The sequence below is a fragment of the Salmo trutta genome, chromosome 17 (genome assembly GCF_901001165.1).
Source record: "Salmo trutta chromosome 17, fSalTru1.1, whole genome shotgun sequence".
Taxonomy (NCBI): Eukaryota; Metazoa; Chordata; class Actinopteri; order Salmoniformes; family Salmonidae; genus Salmo; species Salmo trutta.
The window spans coordinates 1128990-1143539 of record NC_042973.1 but is presented as its reverse complement, the minus strand read 5'-3'; the positions used below and the strand labels follow the sequence as shown (position 1 = coordinate 1143539).

At 46.1% G+C, this 14550-nt stretch overlaps 1 protein-coding gene across 2 annotated transcripts in view; it reads right to left on the bottom strand.

The window, feature by feature from the left end:
* Window positions 1-14550, bottom strand: part of tubgcp5 (tubulin gamma complex component 5) — a 54466-nt gene that overhangs the window by 12620 nt on the left and 27296 nt on the right. For both annotated transcript variants that reach the window (XM_029695338.1, XM_029695339.1), the window contains exons 17-20: window positions 13919-14003; window positions 7864-7984; window positions 5012-5196; window positions 711-836 (exon numbers count right to left, since the gene is read on the bottom strand). In XM_029695338.1, coding sequence (XP_029551198.1) covers window positions 711-836; window positions 5012-5196; window positions 7864-7984; window positions 13919-14003 — 517 coding nt within the window. The remainder of the gene's footprint in view (window positions 1-710; window positions 837-5011; window positions 5197-7863; window positions 7985-13918; window positions 14004-14550) is intronic.

Here is a 14550-nt window from a genome sequence, read left to right as displayed (position 1 = left end):
ATTGCCATTGGACTCTGGAGCAGTTGGAAACACGTTCTCTGGAGTGATGAATCACGCTTCACCATCTGGCAGTCCGTTGGACGAATCTGGGTTTGGCGGAAGCCAGGAGAACGCTACCTCCCACAATGCATAATGTCAAATGTAAAGTTTGGTGGAGGAGGAATAATGGTCTGGGGCTGTTTTTTATGGTTCAGTCCCCTTAGTTCCATTGAAGCGAAATCGTAACGATACAGCATACAATGACGTTCTAGATGATTCTGTGCTTCCAACTTCGTGGCAACAGTTTGGGGAAGGCCCTTTCCTGTTTCAGCATGACAATGCCTCCGTGCACAAAGCCAGGTCCGTACAGAAACGGTTTGTCGAGATCGGTGTGGAAGAACTTGACTGGCCTGCACAGAGCCCTGACTTCAACCCCATCAAACACCTTTGGGATGAATTGGAACGCCGACTGCGAGCCAGGCCTAATCGTCCAACATCAGTGCCCGACCTCACTAACGCTCGTGGCTGAATGGAAGCAAGTCCCTGCAGCAATGTTCCAACATCTAGTGGAAAGCCTTCCCAGAAGAGTGGAGGCTGTTACAGCAGCAAAGGGGGAGACCAACTCCATATTAATGCCCATGACTTTAGAATGAGATGTTGGACGAGCAGGTGTCCACATACGTTTGGGTAATATAGTGTATCAGTATCTATAAGACAGGTATCCATCTTACCTTCTCTCGCAACAGACAGCGGTCGTGGATAGTGGACAGGTATCTGTAGTGGATCTTAATCAGCTGGTCCAGGTCTTTAGCCTCCTGGACCTGGTGCTGGAACTCCAGACCAGTGCTGTGAAGAATCTAACAAGACAGGGATATCGCCAAGTACGATATGGAACGTTTAGATATTGACCAAAAATCTATATAGGCATGTATTATGACTAGAGCTCCATACAGATGCCTGATGGGAAACTTCTGAACTACAACTAGCGCTACAACAGCACTACACCTAGCCTAGTACTACACCTAGCCAAGCACTACAACTACACCTAGCCAAGCACTACAACTACACCTAGCCAAGCACTACAACTAGACTAGCACTACAACAAGACTAGCACTACAACTAGACCTACAACTAGACTAGCACTACAACTAGACTAGCACTACCACTAGACTACACCTAGCCTAGCACTACAACTAGCACTACAACTAGACTAGCACTACAACTACACTAAACCTAGCCTAGCACTACACCTAGCCTAGCACTACAACTAGACTAGCACTACAACTACACTACACCTAGCCTAGCACTACACCTAGCACCACACCTACAACTAACACCACACATACAACTAGCACCACACCTACAACTAGCACCACACCGAGACTAGCTCTACACCGAGACTAGCACTACAACTACAACTAGACTAGCACTACAACTAGACTAGCACTACAACTACACTACAACTACAACTAGACTAGCACTACAACTAGCACTACAACTAGACTAGCTCTACACCGAGACTAGCACTACACCGAGACTAGCACTACAACTAGACTAGCACTACAACTAGACTAGCACTACAACTAGACTAGCACTACAACTAGACTAGCACTACAACTACAACTAGCACTACAACTAGACTAGCACTACAACTAGCACTACAACTACAACTAGACTAGCACTACAACTAGACTAGCCCTACAACTCCACTACAACTACAACTAGACTAGCACTACAACTAGACTAGCACTACCCCTACAACTAGACTAGCACTACAACTAGACTAGCACTACAACTAGACTAGCACTACAACTACAACTAGCACTACAACTACAACTAGCACTACGACTACAACTAGCACTATCCCTACAACTAGCACTACAACTAGACTAGCACTACAACTAGCACTACAACTAGACTAGCACTACAACTAGACTAGCACTAAAACTAGCACTACAACTACAACTAGCACTACAACTAGCACTACAACTAGACTAGCACTACAAATACACTACAACTAGACTAGCACTACAACTAGACTACCACTACAACTAGACTAGCACTCCAACTAAACTAGCACTACAACTAGATTAGCACTACAACTAGATTAGCACTACAACTACACTACAACTAGACTAGCACTACAACTACAACTAGCACTACAACTAGACTAGCACTACAACTAGACTAGCACTACAACTAGACTAGCACTACAACTAGCACAACTACAACTAGCACTACAACTAGACTAGCACTACAACTAGTCTTGCACTACAACTAGCACTACAACTACAACTAGCACTACCCCTACAACTAGCACTACAACTAGCACTACAACTAGATTAGCACTACAACTAGCACTACAACTAGCACTACAACTACAACTAGCACTACAACTAGCACTACAACTAGACTAGCACTACAAATACACTACAACTAGACTAGCACTACAACTAGACTACCACTACAACTAGACTACCACTCCAACTAGACTAGCACTCCAACTAAACTAGCACTACAACTAGATTAGCTCTACAACTACACTACAACTAGACTAGCACTACAACTACAACTAGCACTACAACTAGCACTACCCCTACAACTAGCACTTCCCCTACAACTAGCACTACAACTAGATTAGCACTACAACTAGCACTACAACTAGATTAGCACTACAACTAGCACTACAACTAGACTAGCACTACAACTACACTACAACTAGACTAGCACTACAACTAGACTAGCTCTACAACTAGACTAGCTCTACAACTAGACTAGCTCTACAACTAGACTAGCACTACAACTAGACTAGCACTACAACTAGACTACACCTAGCCTAGCACTACACCTAGCCTAGCACTACACCTAGCACCACACCTACAACTAACACCACACCTACAACTAGCACCACACCTACAACTAGCACCACACCGAGACTAGCACTACACCGAGATTAGCACTACACCGAGACTAGCACTACACCGAGACTAGCTCTACACCGAGACTAGCTCTACACCGAGACTAGCTCTACACCGAGACTAGCTCTACAACTAGACTAGCACTACAACTAGACTAGCACTACAACTAGACTAGCACTACAACTACAACTAGCACTACAACTACAACTAGACTAGCACTACAACTAGACTAGCCCTACAACTAGACTAGCCCTACAACTACACTACAACTAGACTAGCACTACCCCTACAACTAGACTAGCACTACAACTAGACTAGCACTACAACTAGACTAGCACTACAACTAGCACTACAACAACAACTAGCACTACAACTAGCACTACAACTAGCACTACCCCTACAACTAGCACTACAACTAGCACTACAACTAGCACTACAACTAGACTAGCAGCACTACAACTAGACCAGCACTAAAACTAGCACTAAAACTAGCACTACAACTACAACTAGCACTACAACTAGCACTACAACTAGCACTACAACTAGACTAGCACTACAACTAGACTAGCACTACAACTAGACTAGCACTACAACTAGCACTACAACTACAACTAGACTAGCACTACAACTAGACTAGCACTCCAACTAAACTAGCACTACAACTAGATTAGCACTACAACTAGATTAGCACTACAACTAGTTTAGCACTACAACTACACTACAACTAGACTAGCACTACAACTACAACTAGCACTACAACTAGACTAGCACTACAACTAGACTAGCACTACAACTAGCACTACAACTAGACTAGCACTACAACTAGCACTACAACTAGACTAGCACTACAACTAGACTAGCACTACAACTAGACTAGCACTACAACTAGACTACAACTAGCACCACAACTACAACTAGCACTACCCCTACAACTAGCACTACAACTAGCACTACAACTAGACTAGCACTACAACTAGCACTACAAATAGATTAGCACTACAACTAGCACTACAACTAGACTAGCACTACAACTAGACTAGCACTACAACTAGACTAGCTCTACACTACAACTAGACTAGCACTACAACTAGACTAGCACTACAACTAGACTAGCACTAGAACTACAACTAGACTAGCACTACAACTAGCACTACAACTAGACTAGCACTACAACTAGCACTACAACTAGACTAGCACTACAACTAGCACTACAACTAGACTAGCACTACAACTAGACTAGCACTACAACTAGACTAGCACTACAACTAGACTAGCACTACAACTACAACTAGCACTACAACTACAACTAGCACTACCCCTACAACTAGCACTACAACTAGCACTACAACTAGACTAGCACTACAACTAGCACTACAACTAGATTAGCACTACAACTAGCACTACAACTAGACTAGCACTACAACTAGCACTACAACTAGACTAGCACTACAACTAGTCTAGCACTACAACTAGACTAGCTCTACAACGAGACTAGCACTACAACTAGACTAGCACTAGAACTACAACTAGACTAGCACTACAACTAGCACTACAACTAGACTAGCACTACGACTAGACTAGCACTACAACTAGACTACAACTAGCACTACAACTAGACTAGCACTACAACTAGCACTACAACTAGATTAGCACTACAACTAGCACTACAACTAGACTAGCACTACAACTAGACTAGCACTACAACTAGACTAGCACTACAACTAGACTAGCACTACACTACAACTAGACTAGCACTACAACTAGACTACAACTAGAACTACAACTAGACTAGCCCTACAACTACAACTAGACTAGCACTACAACTAGACTACAACTAGCACTACAACTAGACTAGCTCTACAACTAGACTAGCACTACAACTAGACTAGCACTACAACCAGACCTAGAACGACAACCAGACCTAGAACTACAACTAGACCTAGAACTACAACTAGAACTGGCTACTTCTATCTCTTCCAATGATGACCTTTGAACTTGACTAGGAGTAATACATGTTCACTATGTCTCAGAGAACCTCTTACCCTAGTCATGTTCACTATGTCTCAGACAACCTCTTACCCTAGTCATGTTCACTATGTCAGAGAACCTCTTACCCTCGTCACAATGTAGTTGTGAAGGCTGTTGACGAAGTGCATCAGTTTGACCCTCAGCAGAAACATCCTGTGGATCTGCTGGTTGATTGGCTCTTTAGCCTTCACCTCTTCTGGTGTCCCTTCCAACCGCTTAGCCTTCACCTCCTCTGGTGTCCCTTCCAACCGCTTAGCTGCTAATGTCAAATCTATAGGAGGAAACAATCCAGCATTAACACGTGTTGTGGTCATGACATTCAGAAATCCCTCATGTTTTGAGAGAGAAAATCGTATTTGACCTTTGTTGTTTGATATACACTGCTCAAAAAAATAAAGGGAACACTTAAACAACACAATGTAACTCCAAGTCAATCACACTTCTGTGAAATCAAACAGTCCACTTAGGAAGCAACACTGATTGACAATAAATTTCACATGCTGTTGTGCAAATGGAATAGACAACAGGTGGAAATTATAGGCAATTAGCAAGACAACCCCAATAAAGGAGTGGTTCTGCAGGTGGTGACCACAGACCACTTCTCAGTTCCTATGCTTCCTGGCTGATGTTTTGGTCACTTTTGAATGCTGGCGGTGCTTTCACTCTAGTGGTAGCATGAGACGGAGTCTACAACCCACACAAGTCGCTCAGGTAGTGCAGCTCATCCAGGATGGCACATCAATGCGAGCTGTGGCAAGAAGGTTTGCTGTGTCTGTCAGCGTAGTGTCCAGAGCATGGAGGCGCTACCAGGAGACAGGCCAGTACATCAGGAGACGTGGAGGAGGCCGTAGGAGGGCAACAACCCAGCAGCAGGACCGCTACCTCCGCCTTTGTGCAAGGAGGAGCAGGAGGAGCACTGCCAGAGCCCTGCAAAATGACATCCAGCAGGCCACAAATGTGCATGTGTCTGCTCAAACGGTCAGAAACAGACTCCATGAGGGTGGTATGAGGGCCCGACGTCCACAGGTGGGGGTTGTGCTTACAGCCCAACACCGTGCAGGAAGTTTGGCATTTGCCAGAGAACACCAAGATTGGCAAATTCGCCACTGGCGCCCTGTGCTCTTCACAGATGAAAGCAGGTTCACACTGAGCACATGTGACAGAGTCTGGAGACGCCGTGGAGAACGTTCTGCTGCCTGCAACATCCTCCAGCATGACCGGTTTGGCGGTGGGTCAGTCATGGTGTGGGGTGGCATTTCTTTGGGGGGCCGCACAGCCCTCCATGTGCTCGCCAGAGGTAGCCTGACAGCCATTAGGTACCGAGATGAGATCCTCAGACCCCTTGTGAGACCATATGCTGGTGCGGTTGGCCCTGGGTTCCTCCTAATGCAAGACAATGCTAGACCTCATGTGGCTGGAGTGTGTCAGCAGTTCCTGCAAGAGGAAGGCATTGATGCTATGGACTGGCCCGCCCATTCCCCAGACTTGAATCCAATTGAGCACATCTGGGACATCATGTCTCGCTCCATCCACCAACGCCACGTTGCACCACAGACTGTCCAGGAGTTGGTGGATGCTTTAGTCCAGGTCTAGGAGGAGATCCCTCAGGAGACCATCCGCCACCTCATCAGGAGCATGCCCAGGCGTTGTAGGGAGGTCATACAGGCACGTGGAGGCCACACACACTACTGAGCCTCATTTTGACTTGTTTTAAGGACAATACATCAAAGTTGGATCAGCCTGTAGTGTGGTTTTCCACTTTAATTTTGAGTGCGACTCCAAATCCAGACCTCCATGGGTTGATAAATTGGATTTCCATTGATTATTTTTGTGTGATTTTGTTGTCAGCACATTCAACTATGTAAAGAAAAAAGTATTTAATGAGATTATTTCATTCATTCAGATCTAGGATGTGTTATTTTAGTGTTCCCTTTATTTTTTTGAGCAGCGTATTTGAAATGTATTTTATTGTGAAGCAGACGGATTACCAGGATGCATACTCAGAGCATGCGCTGACAAGCTGCCAAGTGTCTTCACTGACATTTTCAACCTCTCCCTGTCAGAGTCTGTAATACCTACATGTTTTAAGCAGACCACCATAGTCCCTGTGCCCAAGAACGCCAAGGTAACCTGTCTAAATGACCATTGCCCCGTAGCTCTAACATCTGTATCCATGAAATGCTTTGAAAGGCTGGTCATGGTTCACATCAACACCACCATCCCAGAAACCCTAGATCCACACCAATTCGCATACTGATTTTTAGCATGTGATTTTTAGTCCAAATTAACTGTTTTCTAATAGAGTCCAGTTGCTTATAAATGGATTTGTTCAGAAATATAGGATCGTTCTGGAATAGATGTGTGTTGGAGGAGGAAAACCATCCTGATGGCTTTAGCTCTTCCCAGTAGGGATAAGGGGATCGTTCTGGAATAGATATTAGCTCTTCCCAGTAGGGGTAAGGGGATCGTTCTGGAATAGATATTAGCTCTTCCCAGTAGGGATAAGGGGATCGTTCTTCAGAACTCTGTTTGCTTTGAATTTATGCATCTGAAGGGGGAAATTAGCTTAAAATACAGAACAGTACAGTTTTGTAATTTCAATTCCCAGGTAGGTAAACTTTTCTAAGGTCATCTTAAAACAGGAGATGTTCTAGTCAAGAAGGGTGCTGTTCTTGAACGGACATCAATTCACTATTTCAAATCATTATGTTGTTATACGTTTACTTGTGTCCATGCCAATAAAGTTTATAGAATTGAGATTCGAAGTGAGAGAAAGACAAGGAGAGAGACAGAGAGAGAGAGAGAGACAGAGAGACAGAGAGACAGAGAGAGAGAGAGAGAGGGGAGAGAGAGAGGAGAAGAGAGAGAGAGAGAGAGAGAGAGAGAAGAGAGAGGGGCGAGAGAGAGAACGACAGAGACAGAGTAATACTAGACCTACCACTGAAGGTCAGCGTGTCCAGACTGTATTTGGCCCATTTGATCTGCAGCAGCAGCAGGAACACCTGGTTGTAGATCCTCTGGCACTCTGAGCTGACCACAATGTCAACAGGCCAGGGCACCTTCAGGACAACACAAACACAGAATGAATCCCAAATGGCACCTTCAGGACAACACAAACACAAAACATAGAATGAATCCCAAACGGCACCTTCAGGACAATCCACAACACAAACATAGAATGAATCCCAAACGGCACCTTCAGGACAATCCACAACACAAACATAGAATGAATCCCAAACGGCACTCTGAACTGTTTCGTGCACTAAGTCCCATATTCCTGTGTTTTCTGATACCTACAAATGGTCAAATTAAACTTTGAACATAGGGCTTTGGACCAGGGACCATAAGTAGTGCACTATATAGGGAATAGGGTGCCGCTTGGGGAGGTACACTAGTCACATTTCATCTACTGCAGAGTAAGAGTATAGTGTGGCTGCTGATTCATCTGTCCCCTGACCTTTCCTCCCCCGGTCTGAAGATCCAGAAGCTTCTGCATACCGTCTCTGCTCTACACGTGGAGAACAGGCTGCTCTGACCAATGAATGGCGCTCCTTTTAATCAAATCAAGTCAAGTGTTTTTGAAAGAAAAGCAAAAAAAATAAAAATTGTCCATTTAAAATAACATCAGTTTGGTCAGAAATACAGTGTAGACGTTGTTCATGTTGTAAATCACTATTGTAGCTGGAAACGGCTGGTTTTTAGCAGCGCTGCACTGCTCAGCAAAACGCTAGAAGTATGATCGCCCTTCTGCTGAGGCCGTGTCACCATAAATGCTGCATGGGCCAATGGAGACGTCAGATTGACCATGCGACCAGATGCACAATACACTTCCTCTCTCCTGCCAATTTGTGCACATTCATTGTTTCATAACTTCATTGTGTGAATTGTTTGTGTTTGATTGTTAGTGTTTATCAATTCCCCAATTACATATATCACCAGTACAACATTTACCCTTTACTCCTATAATTAAAAAAAAAATCTACAATAGTTCTGGTTAATATCATTCCATTTACGAGTTCTGTCAATTTAGTCATTGTCTTTAGTTTGGAGCGTTCCTGTCAATGTTGAGTAAAGACGCGCACGCATAGAAGAGTAGTCCTATAGGCTACCTGAAGGCCAGGTTGGCATATCAATGTGCCCATTTGGGGATCTGATAGTATTTCTGATTGGCTTAACGCACCACCATGACCCCGTGGAGCTTCTCAAAGTAAAGTGTTCACCTCAAAACATCAAGCAAACAAAGTCTGTTTTCACATCCACTGAGAATTACAATAGTTCCTCAAATGTATTTGTAAAATCATTCCAGTACTCGCTCTTTCCGATAAAAAGGGGAAACACGTCCTGCTCCGATCCAGTGGAAACATCATAAAATAAGCCTACCTTCTTATCGATGCTCGACCTGGACTGAAATAGGTTTCAGTCCTCAGTAGGTTCAGGAGCTCCACAAAACAACTTGAGCTGATATTCTACAAGAGGAGCAGGAGATTTTGAGGTGCCGGTACTCGGGTCCGCTGATCTCCTGCCCAAGTCAACCACTGCTTCTCACCACCTTAATCAAATAGTCTCCAGCTGTGTCTGTCCCAGAGCTCACTGGAGCAGGAAACTCTCAGGGCCCAGAATATTTTATATCATGTTGCAGGTTCGATAGCACAAGCTTCAGGTTTGACCTATTAGTTAATAGTAGATGCAATGTTTCCAGTTTGTTGCAGACAGGCCATGTGTAGCCAATGTGATTTAAAGGATATTTATTTAAAAAATAAATCAGGCTATTTTCTACCTGCAGGCTGCAATGTTTTTAATTTGTTGGCAATTTTTACATGGTTCAAATCTAATTTTATTTGTCACATGCCCCAAATACAACAGGTGTACACCTTAGAGTGAAATGCTTAATTACAAGCCCTTAACCAACAATGCAGTTTAAAGAATATACCCCACCAAAAAAAAATGAGCAAAAAAAAAGTAAAACGGTAAAACTTCCACAAATGACAGTGAGAAACGTGAAGGAGACCACAGAAACGTGTAGGGAAGGAGACCACAGAAACGTGAAGGGAAGGAGACCACAGAAACGTGTAGGGAAGGAGACCACAGAAACGTGTAGGGAAGGAGACCACAGAACCGTGTAGGGAAGGAGACCACAGAAACGTGTAGGAGACCACAGAAACGTGAAGGAGACCACAGAAACGTGAAGGGAAGGAGACCACAGAACCGTGTAGGGAAGGAGACCACAGAAACGTGTAGGAGACCACAGAAACGTGAAGGAGACCACAGAAACGTGAAGGGAAGGAGACCACAGAAACGTGTAGGAGACCACAGAAACGTGTAGGGAAGGAGACCACAGAAACGTGTAGGGAAGGAGACCACAGAAACGTGTAGGGAAGGAGACCACAGAAACGTGAAGGAGACCACAGAAACGTGTAGGGAAGGAGACCACAGAAACGTGTAGGAGACCACAGAAACGTGTAGGGAAGGAGACCACAGAAACGTGTAGGGAAGGAGACCACAGAAACGTGTAGGGAAGGAGACCACAGAAACGTGAAGGAGACCACAGAAACGTGAAGGGAAGGAGACCACAGAACCGTGTAGGGAAGGAGACCACAGAAACGTGTAGGAGACCACAGAAACGTGAAGGAGACCACAGAAACGTGAAGGGAAGGAGACCACAGAAACGTGTAGGAGACCACAGAAACGTGTAGGGAAGGAGACCACAGAAACGTGTAGGGAAGGAGACCACAGAAACGTGTAGGGAAGGAGACCACAGAAACGTGAAGGAGACCACAGAAACGTGTAGGGAAGGAGACCACAGAAACGTGTAGGAGACCACAGAAACGTGTAGGGAAGGAGACCACAGAAACGTGTAGGGAAGGAGACCACAGAAACGTGTAGGGAAGGAGACCACAGAAACGTGAAGGAGACCACAGAAACGTGAAGGGAAGGAGACCACAGAACCGTGTAGGGAAGGAGACCACAGAAACGTGTAGGAGACCACAGAAACGTGAAGGAGACCACAGAAACGTGAAGGGAAGGAGACCACAGAAACGTGTAGGAGACCACAGAAACGTGTAGGGAAGGAGACCACAGAAACGTGTAGGGAAGGAGACCACAGAAACGTGTAGGGAAGGAGACCACAGAAACGTGAAGGAGACCACAGAAACGTGTAGGGAAGGAGACCACAGAAACGTGAAGGAGACCACAGAAACGTGTAGGGAAGGAGACCACAGAAACGTGAAGGAGACCACAGAAACGTGTAGGGAAGGAGACCACAGAAACGTGAAGGACACCACAGAAACGTGTAGGGAAGGAGACCACAGAAACGTGAAGGAGACCACAGAAACGTGTAGGGAAGGAGACCACAGAAACGTGAAGGAGACCACAGAAACGTGTAGGGAAGGAGACCACAGAAACGTGTAGGAGACCACAGAAACGTGTAGGAGACCACAGAAACGTGAAGGAGACCACAGAAACGTGTAGGAGACCACAGAAACGTGAAGGAGACCACAGAAACGTGTAGGAGACCACAGAAACGTGAAGGAGACCACAGAAACGTGTAGGGAAGGAGACCACAGAAACGTGTAGGGAAGGAGACCACAGAAACGTGTAGGGAAGGAGACCACAGAAACGCGAAGGGAAGGAGACCACAGAAACGTGTAGGGAAGGAGACCACAGAAACGCGAAGGGAAGGAGACCACAGAAACGTGAAGGAGACCACAGAAACGTGTAGGGAAGGAGACCACAGAAACGCGAAGGGAAGGAGACCACAGAAACGTGAAGGAGACCACAAAAACGTGTAGGAGACCACAGAAACGGGAAGGAGACCACAGAACCGTGTAGGGAAGGAGACCACAGAAACGTGTAGGGAAGGAGACCACAGAAACGTGTAGGGAAGGAGACCACAGAAACGTGTAGGAGACCACAGAAACGTGAAGGAGACCACAGAAACGTGTAGGGAAGGAGACCACAGAAACGTGTAGGAGACCACAGAAACGTGAAGGAGACCACAGAAACGTGAAGGAGACCACAGAAACGTGTAGGGAAGGAGACCACAGAAACGTGTAGGGAAGGAGACCACAGAAACGTGTAGGAGACCACAGAAACGTGTAGGGAAGGAGACCACAGAAACGTGTAGGGAAGGAGACCACAGAAACGTGTAGGAGACCACAGAAACGTGTAGGGAAGGAGACCACAGAAACGTGTAGGGAAGGAGACCACAGAAACGTGTAGGGAAGGAGACCACAGAAACGTGAAGGAGACCACAGAAACGTGAAGGAGACCACAGAAACGTGTAGGGAAGGAGACCACAGAAACGTGAAGGAGACCACAGAAACGTGTAGGGAAGGAGACCACAGAAACGTGTAGGGAAGGAGACCACAGAAACGTGAAGGACACCACAGAAACGTGTAGGGAAGGAGACCACAGAAACGTGAAGGAGACCACAGAAACGTGTAGGGAAGGAGACCACAGAAACGTGAAGGAGACCACAGAAACGTGTAGGGAAGGAGACCACAGAAACGTGTAGGAGACCACAGAAACGTGTAGGAGACCACAGAAACGTGAAGGAGACCACAGAAACGTGTAGGAGACCACAGAAACGTGAAGGAGACCACAGAAACGTGAAGGAGACCACAGAAACGTGTAGGAGACCACAGAAACGCGAAGGGAAGGAGACCACAGAAACGTGAAGGAGACCACAGAAACGGGAAGGAGACCACAGAACCGTGTAGGGAAGGAGACCACAGAAACGTGTAGGGAAGGAGACCACAGAAACGTGTAGGGAAGGAGACCACAGAAACGTGTAGGGAAGGAGACCACAGAAACGTGAAGGAGACCACAGAAACGTGTAGGGAAGGAGACCACAGAAACGTGTAGGGAAGGAGACCACAGAAACGTGTAGGAGACCACAGAAACGGGAAGGAGACCACAGAAACGTGTAGGGAAGGAGACCACAGAAACGTGTAGGAGACCACAGAAACGTGAAGGAAACCACAGAAACGTGAAGGAGACCACAGAAACGTGAAGGAGACCACAGAAACGTGAAGGAGACCACAGAAACGTGTAGAGAAGGAGACCACAGAAACGTGTAGGGAAGGAGACCACAGAAACGTGAAGGAGACCACAGAAACGTGTAGGGAAGGAGACCACAGAAACGTGTAGGGAAGGAGACCACAGAAACGTGTAGGAGACCACAGAAACGTGAAGGAGACCACAGAAACGTGTAGGGAAGGAGACCACAGAAACGTGTAGGAGACCACAGAAACGTGAAGGAGACCACAGAAACGTGAAGGAGACCACAGAAACGTGTAGGGAAGGAGACCACAGAAACGTGTAGGGAAGGAGACCACAGAAACGTGTAGGGAAGGAGACCACAGAAACGTGTAGGGAAGGAGACCACAGAAACGTGAAGGGAAGGAGACCACAGAAACGTGTAGGGAAGGAGACCACAGAAACGGGAAGGGAAGGAGACCACAGAAACGTGTAGGGAAGGAGACCACAGAAACGTGTAGGGAAGGAGACCACAGAAACGTGTAGGGAAGGAGACCACAGAAACGTGTAGGGAAGGAGACCACAGAAACGTGTAGGGAAGGAGACCACAGAAACGTGTAGGGAAAGAGACCACAGAAACGTGTAGGGAAGGAGACCACAGAAACGTGTAGGGAAGGAGACCACAGAAACGTGTAGGGAAGGAGACCACAGAAACGTGTAGGGAAGGAGACCACAGAAACGTGTAGGGAAGGAGACCACAGAAACGTGTAGGGAAGGAGACCACAGAAACGTGTAGGGAAGGAGACCACAGAAACGTGTAGGGAAGGAGACCACAGAAACGTGTAGGGAAGGAGACCACAGAAACGTGTGTTTAAAGTAGAGGTAAAGAAACACAGAACATGATCCGCACATGAGAAGAAGCTTCGGGACCTTTAATACGGTGAAAAAATGGTCAGGGAAAAGTCGGATCTGCAGCCACCCTGTTATCATGTGGACAAGGTTGGTAGGTGGCTCACCTTGTAACTGAGGGTCAAACCGTCCAGATTATTAACAGGCTGTTTCTTTCTGACTGGGTCTATCGTCTCCAGGAAGATGGACAACCTGGAAAACATACATTTTGTAATTTACTTTGTGACAATAAATTCTATGCCATCAAAATGGATAAAACATCACAACTATTAGCCTACCGCTATTGCTGATATTACATCCTGTATGATTAGTTAGCCTATCAACTCACTGAAATCTCTCAAAACCATAACAAACCATAACCACTGAGAGCCCAGTCAGTGTGGGGTGTAACCAATGAGTGTAACCAATGAGAGCCCAGTCAGTGTGGAGTGTAACCAATGAAAGCCCAGTCAGTGTGGGAGTGTAACCAATGAGAGCCCAGTCAGTGTGGAGTGTAACCAACGAGAGCCCAGTCAGTGTGGGAGTGTAACCAACGAGAGCCCAGTCAGTGTGGAGTGTAACCAACGAGAGCCCAGTCAGTGTGGGAGTGTAACCAACGAGAGCCCAGTCAGTGTGGCTGTGTAACCAACGAGAGCCCAGTCAGTGTGGCTGTGTAACCAACGAGAGCCCAGTCAGTGTGGCTGTGTAACCAACGAGAGCCCAGTCAGTGTGGGGTGTAACCAATGAGAGCCCAGTCAGT